The 24,261-nt window shown below is 43.1% G+C and overlaps 1 protein-coding gene across 4 annotated transcripts in view; it reads right to left on the bottom strand.

Annotated features, from left to right (window-relative positions):
- Positions 1–19,149, bottom strand: part of EDC3 (enhancer of mRNA decapping 3) — a 41,451-nt gene extending 22,302 nt beyond the window's left edge. Inside the window, exons 1-4 of one of the 4 annotated variants that reach the window (XM_084782276.1) lie at positions 19,086–19,149; positions 14,318–14,499; positions 10,183–10,502; positions 698–1,033 (exon numbers count right to left, since the gene is read on the bottom strand). In XM_084782276.1, coding sequence (XP_084638402.1) covers positions 698–1,033; positions 10,183–10,502; positions 14,318–14,481 — 820 coding nt within the window. In that variant the 5' untranslated portion in view covers positions 14,482–14,499; positions 19,086–19,149. Of the gene's footprint in view, positions 1–697; positions 1,034–10,182; positions 10,503–14,317; positions 14,500–18,064; positions 18,770–18,998 lie in introns of those variants that run through there. The other 3 variants (XM_084782275.1, XM_084782277.1, XM_084782278.1) reach the window with 3 other exon arrangements.
- Positions 19,150–24,261: the final 5,112 nt, after the last annotated feature.

Below are 24,261 nucleotides of genomic sequence, written 5' to 3'. Positions count from 1 at the left end.
TAAGGCAAAAGCACTACACTATAATACAGTGACTTTTGTAACTACAAAGGGACTATTTTGTTAGGTGAGACTCTTAACCAGCCAAACTCTCAATAACCAAGGAAATAAAGGCAGTAGGATAAAAAAACTGTAATTAATTTCTTCTCCCTCTTTCTTCTCTCTTTTGGTTTTGGTTTTCGAGACAGGGTTTTTCCGTGTAGCCCTGGCTGTCCTGGACTCACTTTGTAGACCAGGCTGGCCTCGAACTCACAGCGATCCACCTGCCTCTGCCTCCTGAGTGCTGGGATTAAAGGCGTGCACCACCATACTCATACCAATGTAATTTCTTGAAACTCCAATTTTAGCACATGGATTTTATCCATCTTCAATTCTTTCTTGTATCAGCCAATAGCTAGAAAACAGAGATATATTTCTGATAAAATATACAGACAGTTATCAGGGAGACCAGAATGAAGAAAAGGTCAAATTAACACTCTTAAGTGCCAGACACAGGACATAAATGGACCAGTATTTAAATTACCCCTCCATCATAGCTCAGTGCTAAGTTAGCCACAGTTCCCAACAGACAACAACACTGCACCAACCACTTAGTCACTAATTTCTGATGCAAGATGCTGACTTTCAAACAACTTGGTTTTTCTGTTTTAAGCAAATTCAACAGTAAGAGCAGTCCATGGTGGGACTCAATGAAACTCACCAGTGCAGAATTCCTTGCTCACACTGTGTGGTACTGTGATCCTACGGTAGACAATAGGCTCCGATTCCAGGATGTTTTCATCATGGCGGTACCTAGTGGGACGTTCATTTGGGACACCACGAGAACGGGTCCCACTTCTCCTCTCATAGGTATCAATCTCCTCAAACACAGCTGCTTTGTCAAAGAGGGCCAGGTTCCCCTCAAAGTCAAAATCTGTGTCTGGGATCTCCTCAATATCATCTCCAAAGCACTCATCGTCTTTATTCTTCATTTGGCCATTTTTTAAACCACTTTTCTTTGGGGTTGCCTGGTTTGGGTGCCTGCTACTAGATGACCCTGGGGAGGAAAATACAGGACAAAGTCAGTGTGCCCGTGAGTAGTGCAAATGGGAACCAGTCATCTGAGAATGTCAGGAATCAAAGGGAAAGGCAGAGTATTTCTAAATCACATTAAGTAGCAAGAAAGGACCTTTGGGAGAACAGACAGTGCTTTTAACCTCTGAGCCATCTCTCCAGCCCAAGTTAGAAGATCTTTAATCTGGTTTTGTCATCAAAATGTCACATAATCAGGGCTGGATTCGGTGGCGCATGCCTGTAATCCCAGCACTCAGGGAGACAGAGGCAGGTGGATCTCTGTGAGTTCTAGGCCAGCCTGGTATTTTGTGTAAAGCAAGTCCAGGACAGCCAAGGCTACACAGAGAAACCTTGGTTGGGGGGAGGATGTCAAATTATGTAATCTAGGGGCTGAGAAAACAGCAATCATTAAGGTATGTGCTAAGCAAACATGAGACGCTGAGTTTGGATCCCTAGTATGGCTATAAAAGCTGGGTGTTTAAGAGGGGACGCTTCTGTAACTGGAGGACCCTGAGAGCTTATTCGCCAGCCAGCCTAACCAAATCAGTGAGTCTCAGGTTCAGTGAGAGATATTCTGTCTTAAAAACTAAGGTGGAACTGGGGTGGTGACGTTCACCTTTAATCCCAGCACTTGGGAGGCAGAGGCAGGTGGATCTCTGTGAGTTCAGGGCCCCATAGAGAAACTCTGTCTCAGAAAAAAACAAAAAACAAAAAACAAAAAAACAACAACCCAAAAACCTAAGGTGGAAAGGGATGAAACGCACACATGCACAACGCACATACACAGAGCTGTCTAGTCTGGCGATGGGGTTGACGTCCAGTTGGCAGAGGACTTGCCATGCACGCGCTAACTCCCGGGTTCAATCCCTAGCAGCACAGAGACTGGGATGGCAGGCACATCTATAATCCCAGCACTTGAGACTCGAGGCAGGACGGGAACTCAAGGTCATCCACTGGCCTAGGCTACAAGGGCTCTTGGTTTACATACAAAATCCAAAAGCAAGGGTTATAATCTTCTAACTCCACCAAGCCAAATGTTCACAGCACCGTTTCTAGGCAGTCAATAAACATCTGACAAACCAATCCACATTAGCGAGGCTATTTTAACATTCTGAAGAGTATATATATTATGCAAGTATAACTCATGTTTTCCTATATCCTCAACGGAAAAGTTGTGGGAGTGGGGTGGGGAATATGACTTTGGTCTCTGAAAAAAGAAAACATGATGAAAATGATGAAGGGCAAAGAGTAGCAGAGACACCATTACCAGTTCATATTATAACCACTAAGAATGAGAATGGTTTAGACTAAATTCCATTTTTAACTGTTTGTCAAAACTTCACTGAGAGCACGCTGAGTGGCATAACTAGTTCCCACTGCATAGCTGGCAACACGTTATATATAATCAATACCGACTATGGAGAAATAAAGTATACAACCAATGAAAATATGGTGGATTCAGGTCTTAAAAGATTTTTTTGGTGTATGTGTGTCCACAAGAGGTTGTCAAGTGTTCTGTTCTATCACTCTCTACCTTATTCCCTTGAGACAGGATCTCTCACTGACCTTGGAGGTAGGCTGGCAAGCCTGAGAGGTGTTCCTGTCTCTGACCCACACAGGCACAGGCAGAGGTGCTCAGATTTTACTTGTGTGCTGGAGATTTGAACTCAGGTCCTCATGGTTTCACAGAAAGTGCTCTTACCCACTGAGCCATTTCCCCAGCCCAGAAATGTATAAAGTACCATAGAACTATGGATGAAAACATAAAGATGGGTTAAGAATGGGACAACAGGGCTGGAGAGACGTTTCAGTGGTTAAGAGCACAGGCTGCTCTTTCAGAGGTCCTGAGTTCAAATCCCAGGAACCACATGTCAGCTCACAATCATCTGTAATGGAATCTGATTCCCTCAACTGGTGTGCATGAAAACAGAGCATTCATATAGGTAAAATAAATTAATAATTCTTTTTTAAAAAGAAAGGGGTATGAAAATACAAAGTTAAGTTAAAATAATTCACCATCAGCAATATTTATAGTTAAAGGAAGAACAGGACAAAAGTTCAGTTCTCAAATGATCAATGCATTAACTCAATATTAAATCAACTATCTATTAGGAAATAGGCACGCAACCCAATTGCCTCTCTAGTGGATGTGCTCATCCCAGGTCTAAACAGGATAATCCACTGGGATGCAGAAAATAATACAAAACATTCACTTTTAACTAAAAACAGAAGGAAATTACACTTCATGAATTTAAAATACTATATAAACTGGTAACCCTATGAGGTTTCATGTCAGTGAATCACTATCATTTCTGAGTTATCTAGAAAAAATGCAATGTTTTTGCCTAAAAAAAATCTGTCCATGTAAGTAGACTTACATAATTTTTTAAAAGACAAAGTCTTGCCCTGGAAAAACTGCTATGTAACCCAGCAACAACCCTCCTCGAAAGCTAGGACTGGACTGCATGTATGTGCCACCCACTTGACTATATCAATATTTAAATTATAACACACAAGTCCTTTACTGATGAGGGCATATTCTAAGAACAGTGCCATTCCATAGTTTGGTTGTTATGCAACATTATGGAAGGCTGTTACACACAAGGCTGCTGCATCACCAGGTAATAAATCTTGCATACACAGCCAGCAGTTGATGACTAAAACATCATTCTGGGACACATGGCTTTTTATGTAGAGTTTAGCATTTTTTACCCCTCACCACTTTGTTACTCTTGCTGCTTTGTGTGTGCTGGTCCTGAGGATTGAACTAAAGACCTTGCACATTTTAAGCAAGTGCTCCATCACTGAGTTGTACCCCTAGACTCTTCTTCAGTTTACTTTAGTGGAGACAGAGCTTTGTTCTGTATCCTAGCCTGCCTCCCAACTAGTTATCCTCCTGTCTCAGCCTCCAAAATGCTGAGATTGTAGATCTGTGCCACCATGCCCACACTGTCTTAACTATTCTTGGTGGTAGTGGGTATCAAGCTCAGGCACTGTGCTATTGGGCATGTGTTTTATTTATCTCCTCTAAACATTTTCAAATATACAGTTTTGCCATTAAGTACAGCCATTATGTCAATTTTAACTACAATACAGAAAAATGATTACCTGGCTTTAAAAGATTCCACTTTTGCTGGGCACGCCTTTAATCCCAGCAGAGAGGCAGAGGCAGGTACATCACTATGAGTTCAAAGCCAGCCTTGTCTACAAAGTGAGTCTAGGACAGCCAAGGCTACACAGAGAAACTTTGTCTCGAAAAAACAAAAAACAAAACCCACTTTGTTTTGTTTTTAAAGTGCATTTAAGGATACCAAGTGAACAAGAAAATAGCAAAAAAGTATTTTCCTCATTTTTTTTTTTACAGGCATTCTTTGAACAATATGAGGTCTTTAAAAAATTAATGTGATCAGTAACTTGCTGACAGAGCATTTACCAAGTATACATGAAGAATTGGTTTAATCCTCAGCACTGGTGTGGGTAGGGGAAATCAACTCTATGAGGAGGACCTCCCAATTAAAAAATATTGAGCTTTTCTATATATAAATCCACGCTGATTATCACTAATTAACTTCATCCTAAATATAATCACATACTGAGAGTCTACCATAGCCTAAAGGTCAAATCCAACCCAGGTGTTTCTGTAAGTAAGGTTTTACTAGAAACACAGTAATATTCATTTGTCTAGAAATGGTCTAAGGCAGGTTTTTCTGTTGGCTTGTTGTTGTTGTTACAAAAGCAAAATTAAGTATTCAAAACCAAGACTGCTGTGTGTAAAGCCTAAGATCTTTGCCATCTAGTTTTATTTAACTGGATTTGGGATGATCTTCAAAGGCTCATGTGTTGGAGGTTTGATCTCAAAGCATCAACTTTCAGATATAGGGCTTTAGGAAAGTCATCATTTACTGAGGTGCCAAGCCTCCTGCGTCAGTTTATAATCTGATGGACTACCTGACATGATAGAAAACTGAGGAAGCTAGACCTAATGAAGGCAGTAGGTGCTTAGGACAAGTCCTTGTCCCAGTGTCTCGTCTATGTTATTACTCTGTATGCCACATGGTCTAGTCTAACTCTTTGTTTTGGTTTTTCAGACAGGGTCTATGTAGCCCTGGCTTTTCTAGAACTCAATGTAGACCAGGTTGGCCTTGAACTCACAGATACTGAACTGCTCCTACATCATGAGTGCTGGGATTAAAGGTGCATACCACTATTCCTGGCTTCTAGTCTAATTCTTTTTAATTTGTTTTGTTGTCACTGTTGAGACAGGATCTATGTAGCCAAGGCTAGCTTAGAACTCAGGGTCCTCCTGTCTTCAACCCGCCCAGAACACAGGCATCCACCACTACTTGTATCAGCTTATTTGTATTTCATGTCTCATATCTAACGTATATAATATGCAGGTATGGTAAACGTTGATAAATTGCTGAGCCAATCAAGAGCTCTTATGACTACCATAGAAATGTATGAAACTAGCCGGGGGTGGTGGCACACATCTTTAATCCCAGCACTAGGGAGGCAGAGGCAGGCACATCTTTATGAGTTTGAGGCCAGCCTGGTCTATACAGTGAGTGCAGGACAGTCAAGTCTACATAGAGAAACTCTGACTCAAAAAACAAAACAAACAAACAAAGAAATATATAAATCTGAATACATGAAACTTAATAAAATAGAATCAGTCGGCAACAACAAAGTTATTAATAAATAGTGTGTACTCAATTAATGTTATTCTAGATGATGAAGAGCTATTGAAATGCCAAGCACAAAGTCAAAGAGTGTGGTGTAAGGCTCCTTCTCAGCGTGTGACAGAATACCCCACTACAAAGGCAGCAAGGCTTTTTGGAAATGCTGTGTGCCCTAAAGACTCTGGGCACTGGAAACTATTTCTGGCCTCGCTGTAGAGTTCTACCATTTTAATCTGCAACCAGAGCTGTTCGTTTAGGTTTCAGGTGCTTGTGATTCTCTCCCCACGTCATAGTCGCTGGAGCCATGCTCTGAACTAAGGACTATCTATTTTCCCAATGCTATCTCTTCAGTATTTTATCAAGAAAATATTGATATCCTAGGTCAGGAAAAAATGATTAGAAAAATAAAAAAAACTTAAAAGAAAAGAAAAGCAGGTAAGACAGGTAGCCTGTTGTCTTAGTCTCCTCCTTCCTCATACTTTAGTACAAATACTCTGAAGTCCCCGGTGACCAAGCCTGCTCCATGTGTCTGGCTGTGCACTAAGCAGGCTGGCCTCTGGCCACTGGAAGAACAAGGAACTTCCCTTGGAAAAGATAAACAGTCCTTCGCAGGCTTGTATACCTTCAAACAAGGGCCAAGCATGCAAGGCTGGAAGCTGGCTTCCTGTGCCATTTTTCTGCCAGCCTTTGATACACAGGCCCTTTGGCCAGGACATTTTGTAACAAATCCAGTTGTGTAACCCTCAGTGTTACTTACTAATTGGCTTTTGTCATGCATATATTATAAAAGGGAACTTTGTCCTACACTTACATTCTAAAGGGTACCTGATAGTCAAACTGAAAATATCTTAGTTCCAGACTCAGAATTTATGACAGAAAGCCTGACAATATTGGAGACACTGGTTATTTACCAAATCAATAGCCCTGCTATTTGGGCAAACAGATGAAGCATATTCAAAGAGACGCAAAGTCAAAAGGACTTCTAGTAGAACTAAGCTCAGATGACTACCAAACCTAACAGTCCATTAAACCCCAAACATGCTACAACAAGTTAACATCCAACGTCCTTCTATTTAAAAGGTTTAATTGTACTTCTAATGTCCTCTCTTCAATAAAGGAAGGGAGAACCTGTTACCAAGTAAACACAATGTTGCACCTATGATTTAATTTTACTTCTAACTTTGTGTATATCTGTGTCTGGGATGGGGGTGAGGGTGTGTTTAAGAGGCCAGCGGAAAGCATTAGATCCTCCGGAGCTGGAATTACAGGCACTACGAGCCCTCAAAATGTCTTATCTGTAAGTCAGCCTCCGCTTATATAAACATGAGCTCAAGGCCAGCTATCTACTTTCATGTTCTACGAGCAAAAGAGCCTTAACCATTCAATAGTATGTAGCCAATGAATGCCACATTCACAATTATATTGTGATTTCAGAGGAGTGTCTTTTTCTGTCCCTAAGAGTCACTATTTTCAGTTGACTAAATCACAGGATTTAAAAAGTACAATTTTTTTTTTTTGGGTGGGTGAAGTGGTGCATGCCTGTAATCCCAGCACTCGGGAGGCAGAAGCAGGTAGATCTCTGTGAGTTCAAGGCCAGCCTGGTCGACAAAGGAGTCCAGGACAGCCAAGGCTATACAGAGAAACCTTGTTTCGAAAAACAAAACAAAACAAAGCAAAAAACTAATCAATGAGGGGCTGGAGAGATGGCTCAGAGGATAAGAGCACTGACTGTTCTTCCAGAGGTCCTGAGTTCAATTCCCAGCAACCACATAGTAGCTCACAACCATCTATAATGTGATCTGATGCCCTCTTCTGGCCTGCAGGTGTACATGCAGGCAGAGCACTGTATACATAATAATAAATAAATAAATCTTTTTAAAAAATTCCTAGAAATGCTTTTTTTATAGGTTTTTTTTTTTTTTACTTGAAGTAGGCATTTCTTTTTCTTGTTTTTGTTTGTTCTTTTTGTTTTAAATGACTTATTTTTACTTTATGTGCTTTGGTGTTTTGTTTACATGTATGTCTCTGTAAGGGTATTGATTCCATGCAACTAGAGTTACAGATTCTTGTGCGCTGCCATGTGCTTGCTGAGAATCGCACTCAGGTCCTCTGGAAAAGCAGCCAACGCTCTAAATTGCTGATCCATTTCTCTAGCCCAAAGTAGGCATTTTTAAAACTTAAAATGTTAGCCCTGACATAAATGTCACATCACAAGCTAGAACTGAAGCAGCACATTGAAACCTTACTACAAGGCCACTGGACCAATATGAGGACCTAAAAGGATAGAAAATGGCACTAGAACTTTCTGTATCAAGTCTCCCGTCAGTGGACTCTAGAAAGCAGCTCATTCTAAAGTCTGCCATGACTCTAGTTTATGATTTTATGTGAGTTAGTGAAACACATAAAATTGCCACATAAATTTTGCCACCACTTCTAGGTATAAAATGCAACTAAAAGTAAGAACAGTGTGCTGGATGGTCACCTGATACAGGCTGGAGTCATCTGAGAGAAGGGAAGCTCAACTGGAAAATACCTCCATGGGAGCAGACTGCAGGCAAGTCTATAGGGCACTTTCTTAAGTTAGTGATTGATGGAGAGAGGGAAATCATCAGCCCATTGTGGGTGGTGCCATCCCTGGGCTGGTGGTCCTGGGTTCTACAAAGTGGCAGTCTGAGCTAGGCACCAGGAGCAAGCCGGTGAGCAGCACTCCTTTGTGGCCTGTGCATCAGCTCCTGGTTCCTGCCCTGCTTGAGCTCCCATCCTGACTTCCTAATGCGGAAGTGTATGCTGAATAAACCCTTTGCTCCCCAAGTTGCTTTGGGCATGGTGATTCATTGCAATAATAGTAACCCTAACTAAGTCAAATATAGTTTATCATTTAGAAGTAATTTTTTAAATAATCATTTTTATTTACATGCATGTGTCTGTGTGTCTATGTGCATATCTATAGATACCCAAAGAAGCCAGATGAGGCTCGTGGGAGCTCGAGTTAAAGGCAGTTACGAGCCACCTTGACTCGGGTGCTGAAAACTGAACTCAGACCCTCTGTAAAAACAGAAAAAGTGCTCTTAGCTACTGAGCTACCTCTCTAATCCTAGATGTAAATTTTAAAATTATGTCTATTTATTACTTTATATGTATGAGTGTTTTGCCTACATGTATGTATGTGCTCCACATGTTTGCCTGGTACCTCTAGAAATCAGAAAAGGGTATCGAACTCTCCTGGGACTAGAGTTACAGAAAATTATAAAGCGCGATTTGAATGCTGGGAATTGAAATGCAGTCTTCTCTATTAAGAACAAGTGCTCTTAACCAACAGGCTGACTACCCAGCCTCCCTGGAAGTCATTTTTAAAAGAACATTCATATGTATTTAAGGAACATAACAGATGTGAACAAATCTGTTATATCTCAAAATTACATTACTCTAGTACATGTTTAAAAACATTACAGGCTCTAGTGACCCATATATGGTTCTATAATCAGCACCAATCGTGTTACTAGCAAGCCAAAACAGAGAGCAATATATACCAGTACATGCTCTCCTTAATGTTCCAGTGGAGACAGGAAACACAAGAAAATGTCTGGGGGCTGGTGAGATTGTTCAGGAAGTAAGATGCTTGCCACCAATTCTGACAACCTGAGTTCAATCCCCAGGACCCACATGATGGAAGGAGAGAGCCAACTCCCACAGTGTGTGATCTGACATCCACATGCACATACCTACACACATAAACATAAATAAAAATGCTTTAAAAAATAAAAGTAAGGGACTGAAGAGATGGCTCAGAGGTTAAGAGCACTGGCTGCTCTTCCAAAGGGCTTGAGTTCAATTCCCAGAAACCACATGGTGGCTCACAACCATCTATAATGAGATCTGGCGCCCTCTTCTGGTGTGCAGGCACAGATTCAGGCAGAACACTGTATACATAATAAATAAATAAATCCTTTAAAAAAGTAAATAAAAGTAAAATAGTCAGTTTGGGATGGGGTGGAGCTTGGTGGAAGAATGCTTGCCAGGTATATGCACAAAGCTCTGCGTTCAACCCATAGCACCCCAACAAGTTTGTCAAAAATGAAGGTAACAGTGGTGCCTGCACTACTTCCCTCCTCTCTAAGAACAAAAGTCTTACTCAAGAATTACCTGCAACAGCCGAAGTAGTCAATTCAGACATCACCAGTTATCAGATTTAAAACATGGAACTGGTGCAGATCCCCGACTTTTCCTGAATGAAGACAAGTGACAAAGTGGGCAAGAAGCTTGGGTGTACCTCTAATAGCTCATTTCCTTTTCCTTGGTCCTTAAGGAACTATCCCTAGAATGCCAAAAGCATAGTATGTTTCTGTGAAACTGCCGGTACCCCCTTCTCTGAGTAATAAAGGGTTCACTTAAAGAGCAACAGTAGGTAAGAGCTTACAGTCCTGAAACACTAGGTTAACTTGACTGTACTTACAAGAGTTGTGCCGCCGCCGGAAGCTTTTGGACTGACTCAAGGATTCCATGTGCCTGTCCACGTAACTCTTTGAGCACTGCTGCTGCTGAGGAGAAATGGCAACATCCTGGCTCTTCACATCTGTCCTCTTAGGGATGTTCTGAGGGGCACTACTGGAAGAGGCTGGCTTCTTGACCATCTTGCCTGTACCATTCTGACTGATACCCATTTGGTACCCGACACCAGAAGGGCCTAATTCTGTCTGATGAAGGTCTCCAAATTGCTGGTTGTCTCCAGGACCTGGTATCTCCAGAATTTTTAATTCTGTAATATCACCTGCCCTGAAATACACAAAAGTCCGAGTCTGAAAATCATATTAGCAATAGGAAAGTGGTGAGGATGAAACTGGGATGAACAGAAATCAGCTACTCTGCAGAACTGCGTAACTGGGAGTTCTCAGAAGTAAAAGCTAGGAAAGGAAATAGAACCTTTAAAGACGGTGCTCAGCCAACTTTCAACTCACACTACTTTAGAGACAGCTGTTAGTAACAAATCTGTAGCCATCTTAGATTTTCAGAATTAAAAAAAATTCTTTCACTCACTTGCTCAGTCAACAGGCATGTATGTCCTTACTATGTGGTAAGCCCTGGCTAGGAGCAGGGTATACAGAGACACAGTACTTACTTATAAGCAACTCAGTCTGAGCATGGAAAGGACACATGTAAATAATCAAGTACTATGACAGATATATGCACAGGGCACTAGAGAGTCAAGGAAAAAAAAAATCCTTAAGTATATTGACTTTTTTTATTTGTTCGTTTGTTTGTTTTTTGAGACAAGGTTTCTCTGTGTTGCCTTGGCTGTTGTGGACTTGCTTTGTAGACTTGCTCTGTCTCCGGAGTGCTGGGATTAAGGCATGCTCCACCTCATCCAGCTATGTCTAGGGTGTAGCAGGAGGAGGTCAAAGCAAATCACGTAAAGAAGAGTAGGGAGAAAGGCATCTCAACCAAAGGTTCAGAGACTAAGAAAATGATGCTGGCCACAGGAAGAACTGCAAACGTCTCTATGGTGTTACAGAGGACACAGTGCTTGTAGAAGGCCACCAGGAAGATAGTGATAACCAGGGGCCAGATCATGAGCACAGTGGGCTCTTTCCATGGCAATAGGGACGGGGGAGAAACCAGCAGGGATTGTGGCTCCTGCCTAGAACCCTACACTTAGGAGGCAGAGGCAGGATCATGGCAATTTTGAGGCCAGCTTGGTTTATATAGCGTTACAAGACAGCCAGGACTACCCAGACATTGTCTTAAAAGACAGTCGAAGCAATCTGTATTCTTCTAAAGCCCTCTCCTGCGTACGGCTATCTGCTGCCAGGTGGAGGATTTCCATGTCAGCCATTCAAATGCACAGCTCTTCCCCTTCTCTCTTCCATTTTCCTATACTGGGCAGCTCCTGATGGGGATTTTCTTTAAACTCTAATAAAAGTGTCCTTTCAAGCTCATACTTGGGAAAAAGGTTTATTAAGATTCTTAAATATTCTTTTTATGATTTTTCTTCCTTTGGAGTCTAAGCATGGTGGTACATGATAAGTGACCTCTGTGAGGCTAGCCTGGTCTACATGGTGAGTTGCGGAACAGCCATTTTTGAGACCCTGTCTCAAAACAAAAAACAAAAAACTTTCCCTTGGGCTGGAGAGATGATGGTTCAGAGGTAAAGAAGACTGGCTGCTGCTCTAGAGGACTCATAACTCTTTGTAACTCCAGTTTCCTGTGACCCAGCACCCTCTTCTGGTCTACCTAGGTACCAGACACACATGTGGTACACAGTATGTAATGCAGACAGATACTCATATGAATGAACTTTAAATATTTAAAATATTCTTTGGTGGTGGAGGATGGAGGGGACAGGGTGTCACCATGTGCACGTGGAAGTCAAAGGACAGCACACTGGAGCTGTTTCTCCTTCTATCACTTGAGTTCCGGGGACTGAATTCAGGCACCAGGCTTGTTAGCAAGCACTTTTACTTGCTGAACTGTCTCACCAGCCCAATTCATACACCTCTAATTTTGGAGAAAGGTATCAACAATAAGACTAGATTTCTGAAAGGAAAAACCTGCAAATAACGTTGTTTGGCTATAAGTCTTCAGTTTACAATCTTATAGAATAGTTATCTGGGAAGGACCAGGAGACAAAGTATCTACAATTCAGGCAATGAGTTTCAAAGGACGAAGATCTGAGTTCTTACTAAACTACATAAAAAAGTACCTACATTTTTTTTTTTAAACCTAGGTAATCTAGTATAAGATTACCTAGAACCCAGCTTAAACTGTGGGCTGAGGCACCATACAGTCACACAAGTGAACCTGGGAATTTTAAAACCCTGGTAAGAGTAAAAGACTTCTGAACATGTAATGACCAAAAATGAATTCAAAATCAAAGGTAATAAATCCAATGTGCTTCTGCACACGTGCTGCTGTGCCATCCAACCCACTATCACTGCCTCAAACATCTCCGCTCAAATTTAAGACAACTGTACATTATAAACTGCAGGGTTTCTACTCTCTATACAGAGATTTATTATGTTCTTGTAAAAACATAGTTTTACTATGAAAACAAAACTTCCAATATTTTCCTGCTGTCATTTCTCAGCATGTAAATAGCAAATTAGCTAATCTCCAAATTGTAAAGTATTTAAAGATTGACTCTAAAAGCTGCTATTTGAGTATATATATTATGCAAGTATAACTCATGTTTTCCTAAATCTTCAATGGAAAAGTTGTGGGAGCAGGGTGGAGAATATGACACAACCAGATCTCTGTGATTTTGAGGCCATCCGGGTCTGGTCTACGGAGTGAGCTCCAGGACAACCAAGTCTGCACAGAGAAACCCTGTCTCAAACACCTCCACCCAAAATATTATATATATATAGTTGGGCTGCAGATATGGCTCAGTAGTTAATAGCACCTATGGCTCTTGCAGAGGACCTGGGTTCCATTCCCAGCATCTACATGGCAGCTCATATCTGTCTGTCACTCCAATTCCAGGGGATCCAATGTCTTTTCTGACCTTCTACATGTACACAGTACACACATATATATTATAATAAATAAATAAATATTTAAAGAATGTTAAAATGAATTTTGGCTTAGGGTTAAGACAGAATTTTCAACAATTTCTAAAATGGCCCTAAATACACTTCCACCATTTCATGCTACATGTGAAGCAGCAATCCTAGAACTGACAATTATGAAATCAAAGTACCACGAAGATACTCTGTATACTACAGTATGAAGTATTCAACACAACTTCAATTTTGGGGAGTTTTATTTTTTTAAGACAAGGTTTCTCTGTGTAGCCTTGGCTGTCCTGGAACTTGCTCTGTAGTCCAGGCTGTCCTTGAACTCATAGAGATCCTCCGGCCTCTACCTCCCAAGTTCTGGTATTATGACTGGGTCTGGCTCAAGCTTAAATTCTTTATGTAAAAATAAGGAAACACAGCCACCTCACTTAGTATCCAAATACAACTCACTTTTAATAAGTGGTAAAATTATATGTATAGCAAAGTATTATTTTAAAATAAATTTATGGTTGAACAGCAGTAGATGTTTTATTTGTATATCTACTTTCTATACCTATATACCATAGTTACTTTAAAATATCTAAGAACCAGAGATGGTGGCCCATTCCTTTAATCCCAGTGCTGGGGAGGCGTAGGCGAGCAGAACTCTCTGAGTTCCAGGCTGGCCTGGGCTGTATACGGAGATCCTGTCTCAAGAGTCTGAGAGGGGAGAAAAAAGGTATTTAAATAGAAAAAGCTTAGAAGCCATGATCTAAAGATTAATAAAACAAACAAAGACAGACCCAGAATAAACCAATCTCTGAACCTGAAAAAACAAAATAAAACAAAACCCTTAGAGGCAAACTGAAGAAATCAAAAGAAGGGGAGTAGTCCTGAATTTGGCAACTAAGTCATCTGTAAGGCTGGCAAGAGATACTCTAGGCAAGCCGAACTCTGAGACCTGTAAGACTATGAGCTCTCCTCCTAGGGACAAGCCTCAACTCAAAACAAAGCCCAAGAAGATACTGTCAACCGACCTCGACTCCAGCACTCAGACCCTCAGGCTGGATTCTGAGGAATGACAGTCAGGACACTTACCGAAAGGTGACTTCTGGCACAAGACACTTCACTCCATTGTGGAAGGGCCGAGTGAGAGAGATGGTCTGGCTGACCTGATCCACTGCTGACACTCTTCCCTGATAGACACCCAGGCTATCTCCACAGTTGATGGACACAATACTACCCAGCCAATCCATAGCCATGTTTCAGATGTGACGTCACTGTGAAGAGAAGGGACCATTCAACCTATCTTGAAGAAAAACATTTAAACTCATCAAGTATGTTAGGCCCTGTACTTAGTACTGTTTGATAATGCTCCGCCACTGAGTTAATAAAGCATTTAAAAAACAAAACAAAACAACCCCCTGGTAAAGAAGTGAAGTATAACAGCACAGCACACGGTTCTTCTTTCTTTCTCTCTTTCTCTATTGAGGCAGGGCCTCACCACGTAACTGGCTGGTCTGGAACTCACTATGTAGACCTCAAACTCACAGAAATCTGTCTGTCTCTGTCTCCTAGTGCTGGAGTTAAAATGCCTTTAGTTCCAGTGTTTGGGGGACTGGGGGAAAAGCAGAGTCAAGCGGATCTAAGTTTAAGCCAGCCTGGTCTACACAGAAAGTTCTAGGTCAGCTAGGACTACACAGTGAGAATTTGTCTCAAGAACCAAAAACAAAAACTTTTTCAGTAGGGGCATGCATAATAATAAGCAATATTGATATATGTATACAAAAACTATGTAGACAGCAGGCAGTGGTTGTACATGCCTTTAACCTAAGCACTTGGAAGCAGAGGCAGGAGGATCTGAGTTCAAGGCCAGCCTTGTCTACAGAGCGAGTTCCAGGACAACCAGGGCTACAGAGAGAAACCCTGTCTCAAAAAAAAAAACAAAAAACAAAAAAACCAGTAACAACAACAAAAAAACAAATACCACATAGTTGTCTTAAAGAAAGCTGGGTATGACTCAGCAATGCAGGAGTGTTCACCTAGCAAGCACAAAGTTCTGGGTTTAATTTTTAGCACCATCAAAACTTTTAAAAAATTAAAATTAAAATTAAAAAGCGCTGGGCATAGTGGCACACGCCTTTAATCCCAGCACTCAGGAGAAAAAGGCAGGTAGATCACTGTGAGTTCGAGGCCAGCCTGGTCTACAAAGTAAGTACAAGACAGCCAAGGCTACACAGAGAAACCCTGTCTCAAAAAAGACCAAAAATAAATAAATAAATAAATAAATAAATAAATAGCTGAACAAAAAGGCTGGAGAGATGGTTCAGCAGTTAAAAACATTGGTTGCTCTTCCAGAGGATCCCGGTTCAGCTCTCAGCACATACATGGTGACTCAGAACTGTCAGTAACTCTAGTTTCCCGAGTCCCCTCCTTAGGTACTGCACACATATGATGCATGGGAAATACATGCAGGTAAACACTCATAAACATAAAAAATAAAATAAAATTTTGTTTTGTTTTTGAGATAGGGTTTCTCTGTGCAGACTTTGGCTGTCCTAGCGTCACTTTGGAGACTAGGCTGGTCCGGAACTCACAGAGATTGCCCTGGCTCTGCCTCCCTAGGGCAAGCATCATCATGCTTGGCTAGAATTTTAATTAAATAAATTATAGTATATAAAAGATACCTACTGGCTGGAAGGTAGTGGGTCTCTGAGTTTGAGGCCAGCCTGATCTACAGAGTTCCAGGACAGCCAGTGCAAAAACACACACACACACACACACACACACACACACACACACACACACACACACACACACACACACACACCCCTTTTGTAGCTCTATCTCCTGTCCCAGCTGTAGCTCCTTTTTTCAATTACAGTAAACGCGTCTCGGATAAACCTCATTGGCTACAATACTGCCACTGCGCAAAGCTGTAGCTCCTTTTTGATATGAATGCCTTAGACTTGTAACGAATGAAGCACATTTCCTTGGAGTAGTCATCAAATGAGGAGTCCAGTGGGTTGCAAGGTTTGATTTATAATATCTCTGTACAGGAAGAAGTTTTGTTTTTTTGTTTTGGTAGTATTGGGGAGTAGATCCAGAATTTTGTGAACTCATTCTCAGAAAGCATTCTACCACTAAGTCGCATTCCCAGTGCTAGGAAATTTTTGGTTTGTTTACTTTGTTTCTTCTGAGACCTGGTTTCTCTTTGTAGTCCTGGATGGCCTCTCTGGGCCAGCCTGCACTCAGACTTACTGCAACCCTTCTGCTTCTGCCTTTCAGGAGCTAGGACTACTGGTGTGCACCTGGTTTTTTCCAGACAGGTTTCTCTGTGTAACAGCTGTGGTTGTCTTGAAACTCTTTGTAGACCAGGCTAGCTCTGCCTCTGCCTCCGGAGTGCTGGGATTAAAGGTGCTCACCACCATCCCCGGCTTAGTAGGAAGTTTCTTTATAGGAAAAACCTGTTTGATGTGTTTTCAATAAAATATCAATGTATTTTACAGAGGAATTTCCAATAAAAATCAACAGTTACACATTAATATAGAACCAAAATTTTTAAAACTGCATTTATCAACTGAAAGCCACATTTTAAAAGTGTGAACATTTTGATCTGCCTGCTTCTGCCTCCCAAGCACTGGGATTAACATCACTACACCTTGATGGAGCTAATTTTTTTTTTTAACTTTCATTTGTGCATGCACGTGTGTGGGTGTGTTGCTATAGCTCCAGCAGAGTGTGCGTACGCATGCGCTGGAGATCTCGCACCATCTGAGTTACATCCCTAGCACAGGCTAATCTTGAGGCCCTTTTTCTACTTCTCCATCAAGTTATAATCTACACAAGTGTAGCACGCCACACTTCAAAACCAAACAAAACACCTACGACAGGGATTCACCGCGTAGCCCCGACAGGCTCAAACTCAAGATCTCTGTCTCAGCCCCGAGGACTGTGATTACATACAGGTGTGCACATCATGACAGCTGGTGCTCCAAAATTTCTCACAGTAATCCCCCATGGAGCTACGACCTAAAACACCCCAAGGGGCTCCACTGTGTTTCCATAAAGGTGCTGTTGTTCTTATGTCATAAAAGGTCAGTTTATGCTGTTTTCAAGAGGAATCATGCAGGGGCATGTGTCTAGCTTCCTTTCATCTGTGAAATTCAACTGTTGCCATGTAGCAAAAGTTAATGAACAAGTCTGTACTGTATTAGCTAAGCACACCTCAATGAATTTACCCAGTTTACTAATAGAAATAGTTGAATTACTCCAGTTGAGTTCCATTTAAAAACAAACAAACAACTAGCAATTTTACACGTGTTCATGCTCATACTACACAGAAAAATCAGAGTCGAAATTGTATTTGACTTTACTAGAAAGTAATTGCCAAGCAGAGGCAGGCATGGTGGTGTAGCTCTAATCTCAGCACTCCAGAGGCCACAGCGGCGGTATTACTATGAATAATACTGGCCCCAAGTGGAAGATTGTCTCGGTAACTCTGAGAACTGTCTCAATAATCCTTGGTAGTCAAAAAAGCCAAGCCCTGTAGTGGCGCACGCCTTTAATCCCAGCACTGGGGAGGCAGAGGCAGGAGGATCCCTGTGAATTACAGGCCAATTTGGTCTACAAAGAGAGTCCTAAACCAGCCAGAGTTACAAAGTGAGACCCTGTCTCCAAAAAAAACGTCCTTCTCTGCAACCATTTCCAAGAAACCAACCACAGGAAATTTGTGTGCCCCCCTCAAAAAAAAAAAAAAAAAAAAAAACTGGGTTCCACGTGAGTGCTCCAGGTGAGGAGCTCGGGAACAGTTATTTGTATTGTGGAAAGAAAGGCTCCTCTTACCTCTGCTATTGGGAGACTGAAAATGAGCGATCAACCACAGATCAAGCAAATTACTAATCAATGCAGTCACATCACAGGAACGGCTATTACAGCAGTGCGCCCAGGGCAGTTAACCGTGGGCACTGGCACGACATCAGTAGCTCTATTCCACATCCCAGTCTGTCACAAGTTATCATCCGGGCACTGCCACTCCTCCTGACTAATTAACCTCATTGGTCAAAAGGAAATGGAGGCAAAGCGCCGTGGATGAGAAAGAGCGAGTCGCAATGGCAACCAAAGCTGGCCTGAGAGGCCGGGCGTGGTGGCGCACGCCTTTAATCCCAGCACTCGGGAGGCAGAGGCAGGCGGATCGCTGTGAGTTCGAGGCCAGCCTGGTCTACAAAGAGAGTCCAGGACAGCCAAGGCTACACAGAGAGACCCTGTCTCGCAAAACCAAAAAAACAAAACAAAACAAAACAAAAAAACCAAAAAAAGCTGGCCTGAGAGACAGCCAAGCCTCTCTCGCCTCCTAGCTCTCTACCTCCCCACTCTCGCCTCAAACCCAAATCCTTGGGCTAACACACCTAACCCAGTGAGTAGCTCCTACGCGCACACGCACACCCCCCCCCACAAGTTCTGGCCCACTACACACACCTACACACACACACACACACCCTGCCTGCCAGCAAATATAAAGGCCTATAAGTTCCGGCCCACTACACACACACACACTTCCGGCCCACTACACACACCTACACACACTTCCGGCCCACCACACACACACACACACACACACACACACACACACACATATGCACGCACACACAGTTCCTGCCCGCGAATATAAAGGTCTACAAGGCCTGGAAGCCAGCAGCCTAAAAAGCAACCCGAGCTGGCCACCCCGAAAGCGCCAGGCAACGCGCACCCGCGAACACTGGGCCTCCCTCGTGCTCACCTCCCCGCTGTCGGCCGCCGCCTGCACCGCACACCACCCCAAGCCGATCCCACACGCCAAAACACCACCGAGGAGCTTCACGCCCACCTCCACAGACAGAGAGCAGCCCCCACCACAGCCGGAAACGCCCCCGCGCCTCGCCACCCTGGAGTGACGTCACTTCCGTTGGCATGCGTATTAGGCTGGAGGGAGGGGCCTCGAGGCGGGGCTCCCCGGGAAATTTGAGAGGGTCGGTGTTGAAGGGAGATGGGGAGTGGCGAGGGAAGGTTGGCACGTAAAGCGAGGCGATTTCCGAGCGTGAAGTCTGAGTGGAGTACGAAAGAGAGAGAGGAAGAAAGGAAGGAAATGTGCTGGCTAGTTTGTCAACTTGATGCAAGCGAGAGTTACCTGAAAGGAGAGACTCTCAATTGAGAAAATGCCTTTATAAGATCTGGCTGTAAGCAAGCTCTTAATTAGTGACTGATGAGGGAGGGCTCAGGCTATTGTGGATGGGGCCATCCCTGGCCTGGTGGTCCTGGGTTCCATAAGAAAGTAGGCTGAGCTAGCTTGGGGAGCAAGCCAGTAACCAGCGCTCAGTATCGGCTCCTGTCTCCAAGTTCCTACCCTGTTTGAGTTTCATTCCCTACTTCCTTTGATGATGAACAGTGATGTGGAAGTGTAAGATTTAAAAAAACAAACAAACAAAACAACCCTTTCCTCTCCAAGTTGTTTTTTGGTCGTGGTGTTTCATTGCAGGAATAGAAATCCAAACTAAGACAAATTAGTAACAGGAGTGGGGTATTACTGTGACAGACCTGATCATGTTTTGGGAGGATTATGCAAGGACTCTGGAACTTTGGGCTAGAAAAACCAGGGAGTGTTGAGAGCTCAGTGAGCTGTTCTGTAGGAGGCCGGAAGATAGGACTATTGAGAGGAGCTGGGCACCTTGGGGCACACCTTAATTCTAGCCCTCAGGGACGCAGATGCAGGTGGATTAATGTGAGTTCCAGACCGGCCTGGTCTACAAAGAGAGTCCAGGACAACTATCTACACAGAGAAACCCTGTCTCGGAAAAAAATGTGAAAAGAACAGCATTGTTGAGGCAAAATCTTTTTGTTTGTTTTTCTTTTCTCTCTCTCTCTCTTTTTTTTTGTTTTTCAAGACAGGTTTCTTCTATGTCTGTCCTACACTCGCTTTGTAGAGCAGGCTGGCCTCGAACTCACAGCAATCCGCCTGCCTCTGTCTCCCAAGTGCTGGGATTAAAGGCCCAGCCTTTGTTTTTGTTTTTGTTTTTCGAGACAGGGTTTCTCTATATAACCTTGGAACTTTCTCTGTAAACTAGCCTGGCTTCAAATTCAGAATTAAAGATGTGCACTACCAATGCCCAGCGTGGTGAAAAAAATTTTTTAATTTAAAGATTATACAGTATTTTGCCCCACATGTGTGCCTACATGCCAGAAGAGGGCACCAGATCTCATTGTAGATGGTTGTGAGCCACCATGTGGTTGCTGGCAATTGAACTCAGGACCTTTGGAAGAACAGAAGGTGCTCTTAACCACTGAGCCATCTCTCCAGCCCGTGTGGTGAAATCTTATGGGAAGTGTTTCCTGAGAGCTAGTATACCAAAAAAGAGGGGTAGGGAGTAGGAAAGGGAATGAGAGAGACAGGAGGAAGGAGGAACAAAGAAAGGAAAGAAGAAAGAAGCAAAGAAAAAGGGAAAGAAAGAAAGGGAAAACAAAAGAAAACAATTTTGGCGCTGGATAGATGGCTCAGAAGCTACAGGTGCTTGTTGCTCTTCCACAACTATCCATAAATTCACTTCCAAGAATCTAACATCTTCTTTTGACCTCTGAGAGGACCAGACATGCTCAGGGTACACATACATGACTTCAGGCAAATCATCCAATACACATAAAATAAATCTAAAAGAATTAGAAATTTTTATGAGCATATGGCTTTAAACACGCTTGAAGGAATTTAATTTATGGGAAAACTTTTTGAGTTCGTTTCTTACTATGTAGCCATAGCTAGATTCAAACTCAAAGCAATCCTCCTGCCTGGGTTCTGAGATTAAAAGCATGTGCCACAATCCCAAGTAAAAATTATTATCCGTAGTTAAACTGTCCTATATTCAGGAGTTAAAACCTGTTCAAGACTTGCCAGAGTGACTTAATCCATTGCTGGAGTCTCTGTAGCATCTTTGCCATCTGGCATGACTGAGTGTTGCAGGCTTGTCTTTTATTAATACATCCTCTATCCCAGATTTGTGGGCAGTTGTTTTCCTAAGAAGCCCCGGTTCTCAATCTGGCCATTAGAAAGTTAGAATGCTCATTTCTGTGAGTTGGCCCTTGTCTCTTGAGATTTAGGATCTTAGCCAGGCATGATGGCAGCTGCAAATCCCAGAACACAGGAGGCTGAGACTTGAGGACCAAGAGTTGGAGGCTAGTCTGGACCACAGATTGAGACCTTAGCTCCAAAAACCAACACACTGATCTAGGAACTTGATAGTCAGGTAGACAGAAATGCATCATATTGGTTAAACTTCTCTGCTTCTACGTTACAACAGTCTCTTCTTTTTTCCATACGCTAAACTCCTGTCTTCCCAAGATAAAGGGGACGATGAATTTAAACACCATTATTACTCATTTGTTTAATCCTCATCATACTATAATCTCAAGAGAGCAAAAGTAATGTCACCATCACTAAGGCAATGTCTAAGAACAATTGCATAAATTATTTTAAATTTTAAATTATTATAAATTATGTTTGTGTGTGCATGTTCTTTGTTTGGGGTTTTTTGTTTTGTGTTGTGTTTTGTTTTGAAACAGGTTTTCACTGTATAATGCTAGCTATCCTGGAACTCATTCTGTAGACCAGGTTGGCTTCAAACTCAGGCATCCACCTGCCTCAGCCTCCTAAGTGCTGGGTTTAAAGGTGTGCACTACCACTGCCTGGCTCATAAATTGTTTTAGATACGCTGTCCATATTCCTTAGTTTTTGTTTTGTTTAATTATTTTATGTGCATTGGTGTTTTGTCTGCATGGATGTCTGTGTGAGGGTGTCAGATCTTAGAGTTAGAGACAGTTGTGAGCTGCCATATGGGTGCTGGGAATTGAACCTGGGTCCTCTGGAAAAGCAGTCACTGCTCTTAACCACTGAGCAATCTCTCCAGCCCCTTAGTTTTGTATTTGTTTTTGTTTTTTGTTTGTTTGTTTGTTTTAAGTTTTTTGAGACAGGATTTCTCTGTTTAACAGCCCTGACTGTCCTGGACTTGCTTTGTAGACCAGGCTGGCCTCGAACTCACAGCAGTCGCCTGCCTCTGCCTCCTGAGTGCTGGGATTAAAGGCATGTGCCACCGCACCATATTCCTTACTTTAAAATCATATTTTTCCCTACCATTTTAACCTGTATGATTCATTGAAGGGTTTTTATGAAGATTTACTTTTTGTGGGTATTTGTAGTATATAATACAAATTTGTTTGTTGTTTCCAAGACAGGATCTTTCATATTCCAGATTGGGTACAAACTTTCTATAGCTAAGAGTAGCTTTTAACCCCTAACTATCCTGTCTTTATCCCCTGCTAGCTAGAATTGGAGGTGTGTGCTGCCACAGGAACTCAAAACTCTGGGCATGTTAGACAACTATCATCGGAACTACATTTCTAGCCCCAACGGTTTTTGTTTTATTTTTAACAAAAAACCATGAGAATGGTAACTGGGCACCATTGCTCCCTCTGACTTTGGTTTTCTCCTTATAGTGGCCTAAAACTCTTGGTGAATGGAAGCTATCTACTCCAGTCAGAAAGCATGAATGTGGTAACTACTGTCCACTATGAGATGTTCAAGAAGGAGGCGCAGTGGGGTGACACTAGGAAGGGTCGCAGCCCAGGACGCATATCCTCTTAGCATGGTAGAGGTGCTTCTGGCTGGGTGGGTCTGGCCTTCACCCCCACCTGACACTGCCACTCTGGCAATTGCTGAGGGGCTGAGGCTTTCTACATTGAAATGTGAGCCACTCAAGGGAATGCTTCTCTGGGAGAGCTGTCCCTGCCCTTCATTGGCTGCAGCATTTGGAAGAGTGGGTACAGCACGTTGCCTAGGCAGCACCGTAGAGCTGGCCCTGGTGGCAGAGCACAGGTGAAAAGGCCCCAAGGGAGTGAACACAGGAAAGCTGGCCCCACCATTTGTCTGCCCTATGGCGCATCAGGCAGAAGAGCTGGCCCCACCCCTCACTGGCTGTAGTACTTGGGAGAGAAAGCCCTGTACCTTGCCTGGGCAGCACAGTAGAGCTGGCCTTGGTAGCGAAGGCGAGGGTGAGCTGGCACCACAGACATAGGAGTGGGAGAGCTGCCCCTGCCCCCTTGCCAGCTGTGGCATTGGGTGAGCTGGCTGCGGCAGTGCTGGAGAGCTCACCCTAGAGGGGTGGGTGTGGGAGAGCTGGCAGCTCTACCCAGGCTGAGAGCCAAGACTTCAAGTTGGCCCACCCTAACATCTAGCTACCCCATTTATGAACTTCTGGAGCACAGGAAGGGTCCGGTCCTGCAGATCCAAAACTGCAGGATCTCCATGACACACAGCAACAACAGGACACCTGAGAAAACTCCCAGTGAGGATCCAGTGTGCATAGTGCAGCAGAAGCCAGAGGCCTGAAACCAGACCAATGGACTCAGTGCAATGAGCATTTGCAAGTAAAGATGAGTAGGCAAAAGGATGTATGTGTAACACACAGCAGCTTCCATGACAAGATTTTTTGTTTGTTTGTTTGTTTTTCTTTTGTGGGTACGGTTGTGAGGGATGGGGAGATGGGCAGGACTGGGGTGCATGATATGAGTTTCATACAAAGAAAAAGTTAAAACAACTTTCATCCTTCAAGGAAGGCTCTGCTCAGATGCCCCCCCAAAGACCTAAGGACTTCTCCCAGCATCCCTATCCACCCACCTAGCCCCACCCCACCCCCAGCTCCAGAGGCCATGTTCGTCTATGCAGGGCTGGTAAAGGCCTGGTTACCATGAGTTAGATGGTATGCTTATGGATCAAACCCTTCCACTGGCTCTGGGAGCTCCTGAACGCAGTCTTTCCTTTGTTTAGCATTCCAGAGAATGCTCTCTGTCAAAGCGTGGGATGAGTTAGAAAGGGAGGCACCAGCAACAGCCTGCCTAGGAGCAGTCTCACTCCACCTCTCCACTGCCGCTCCTCTCTTCCCCACGGGACAACACAGGACAAGGGCAAGCTCAAGGTGTGAGTGTGGCTTAACTGCAGGTTCAAACCTCTCTACGCATAGCAC

Source organism: Acomys minous (assembly GCF_964271855.1).
Source record: "Acomys minous genome assembly, chromosome: 5".
Taxonomy (NCBI): domain Eukaryota; kingdom Metazoa; phylum Chordata; class Mammalia; order Rodentia; family Muridae; genus Acomys; species Acomys minous.
This window is presented reverse-complemented; position numbering and strand designations above follow the sequence as displayed.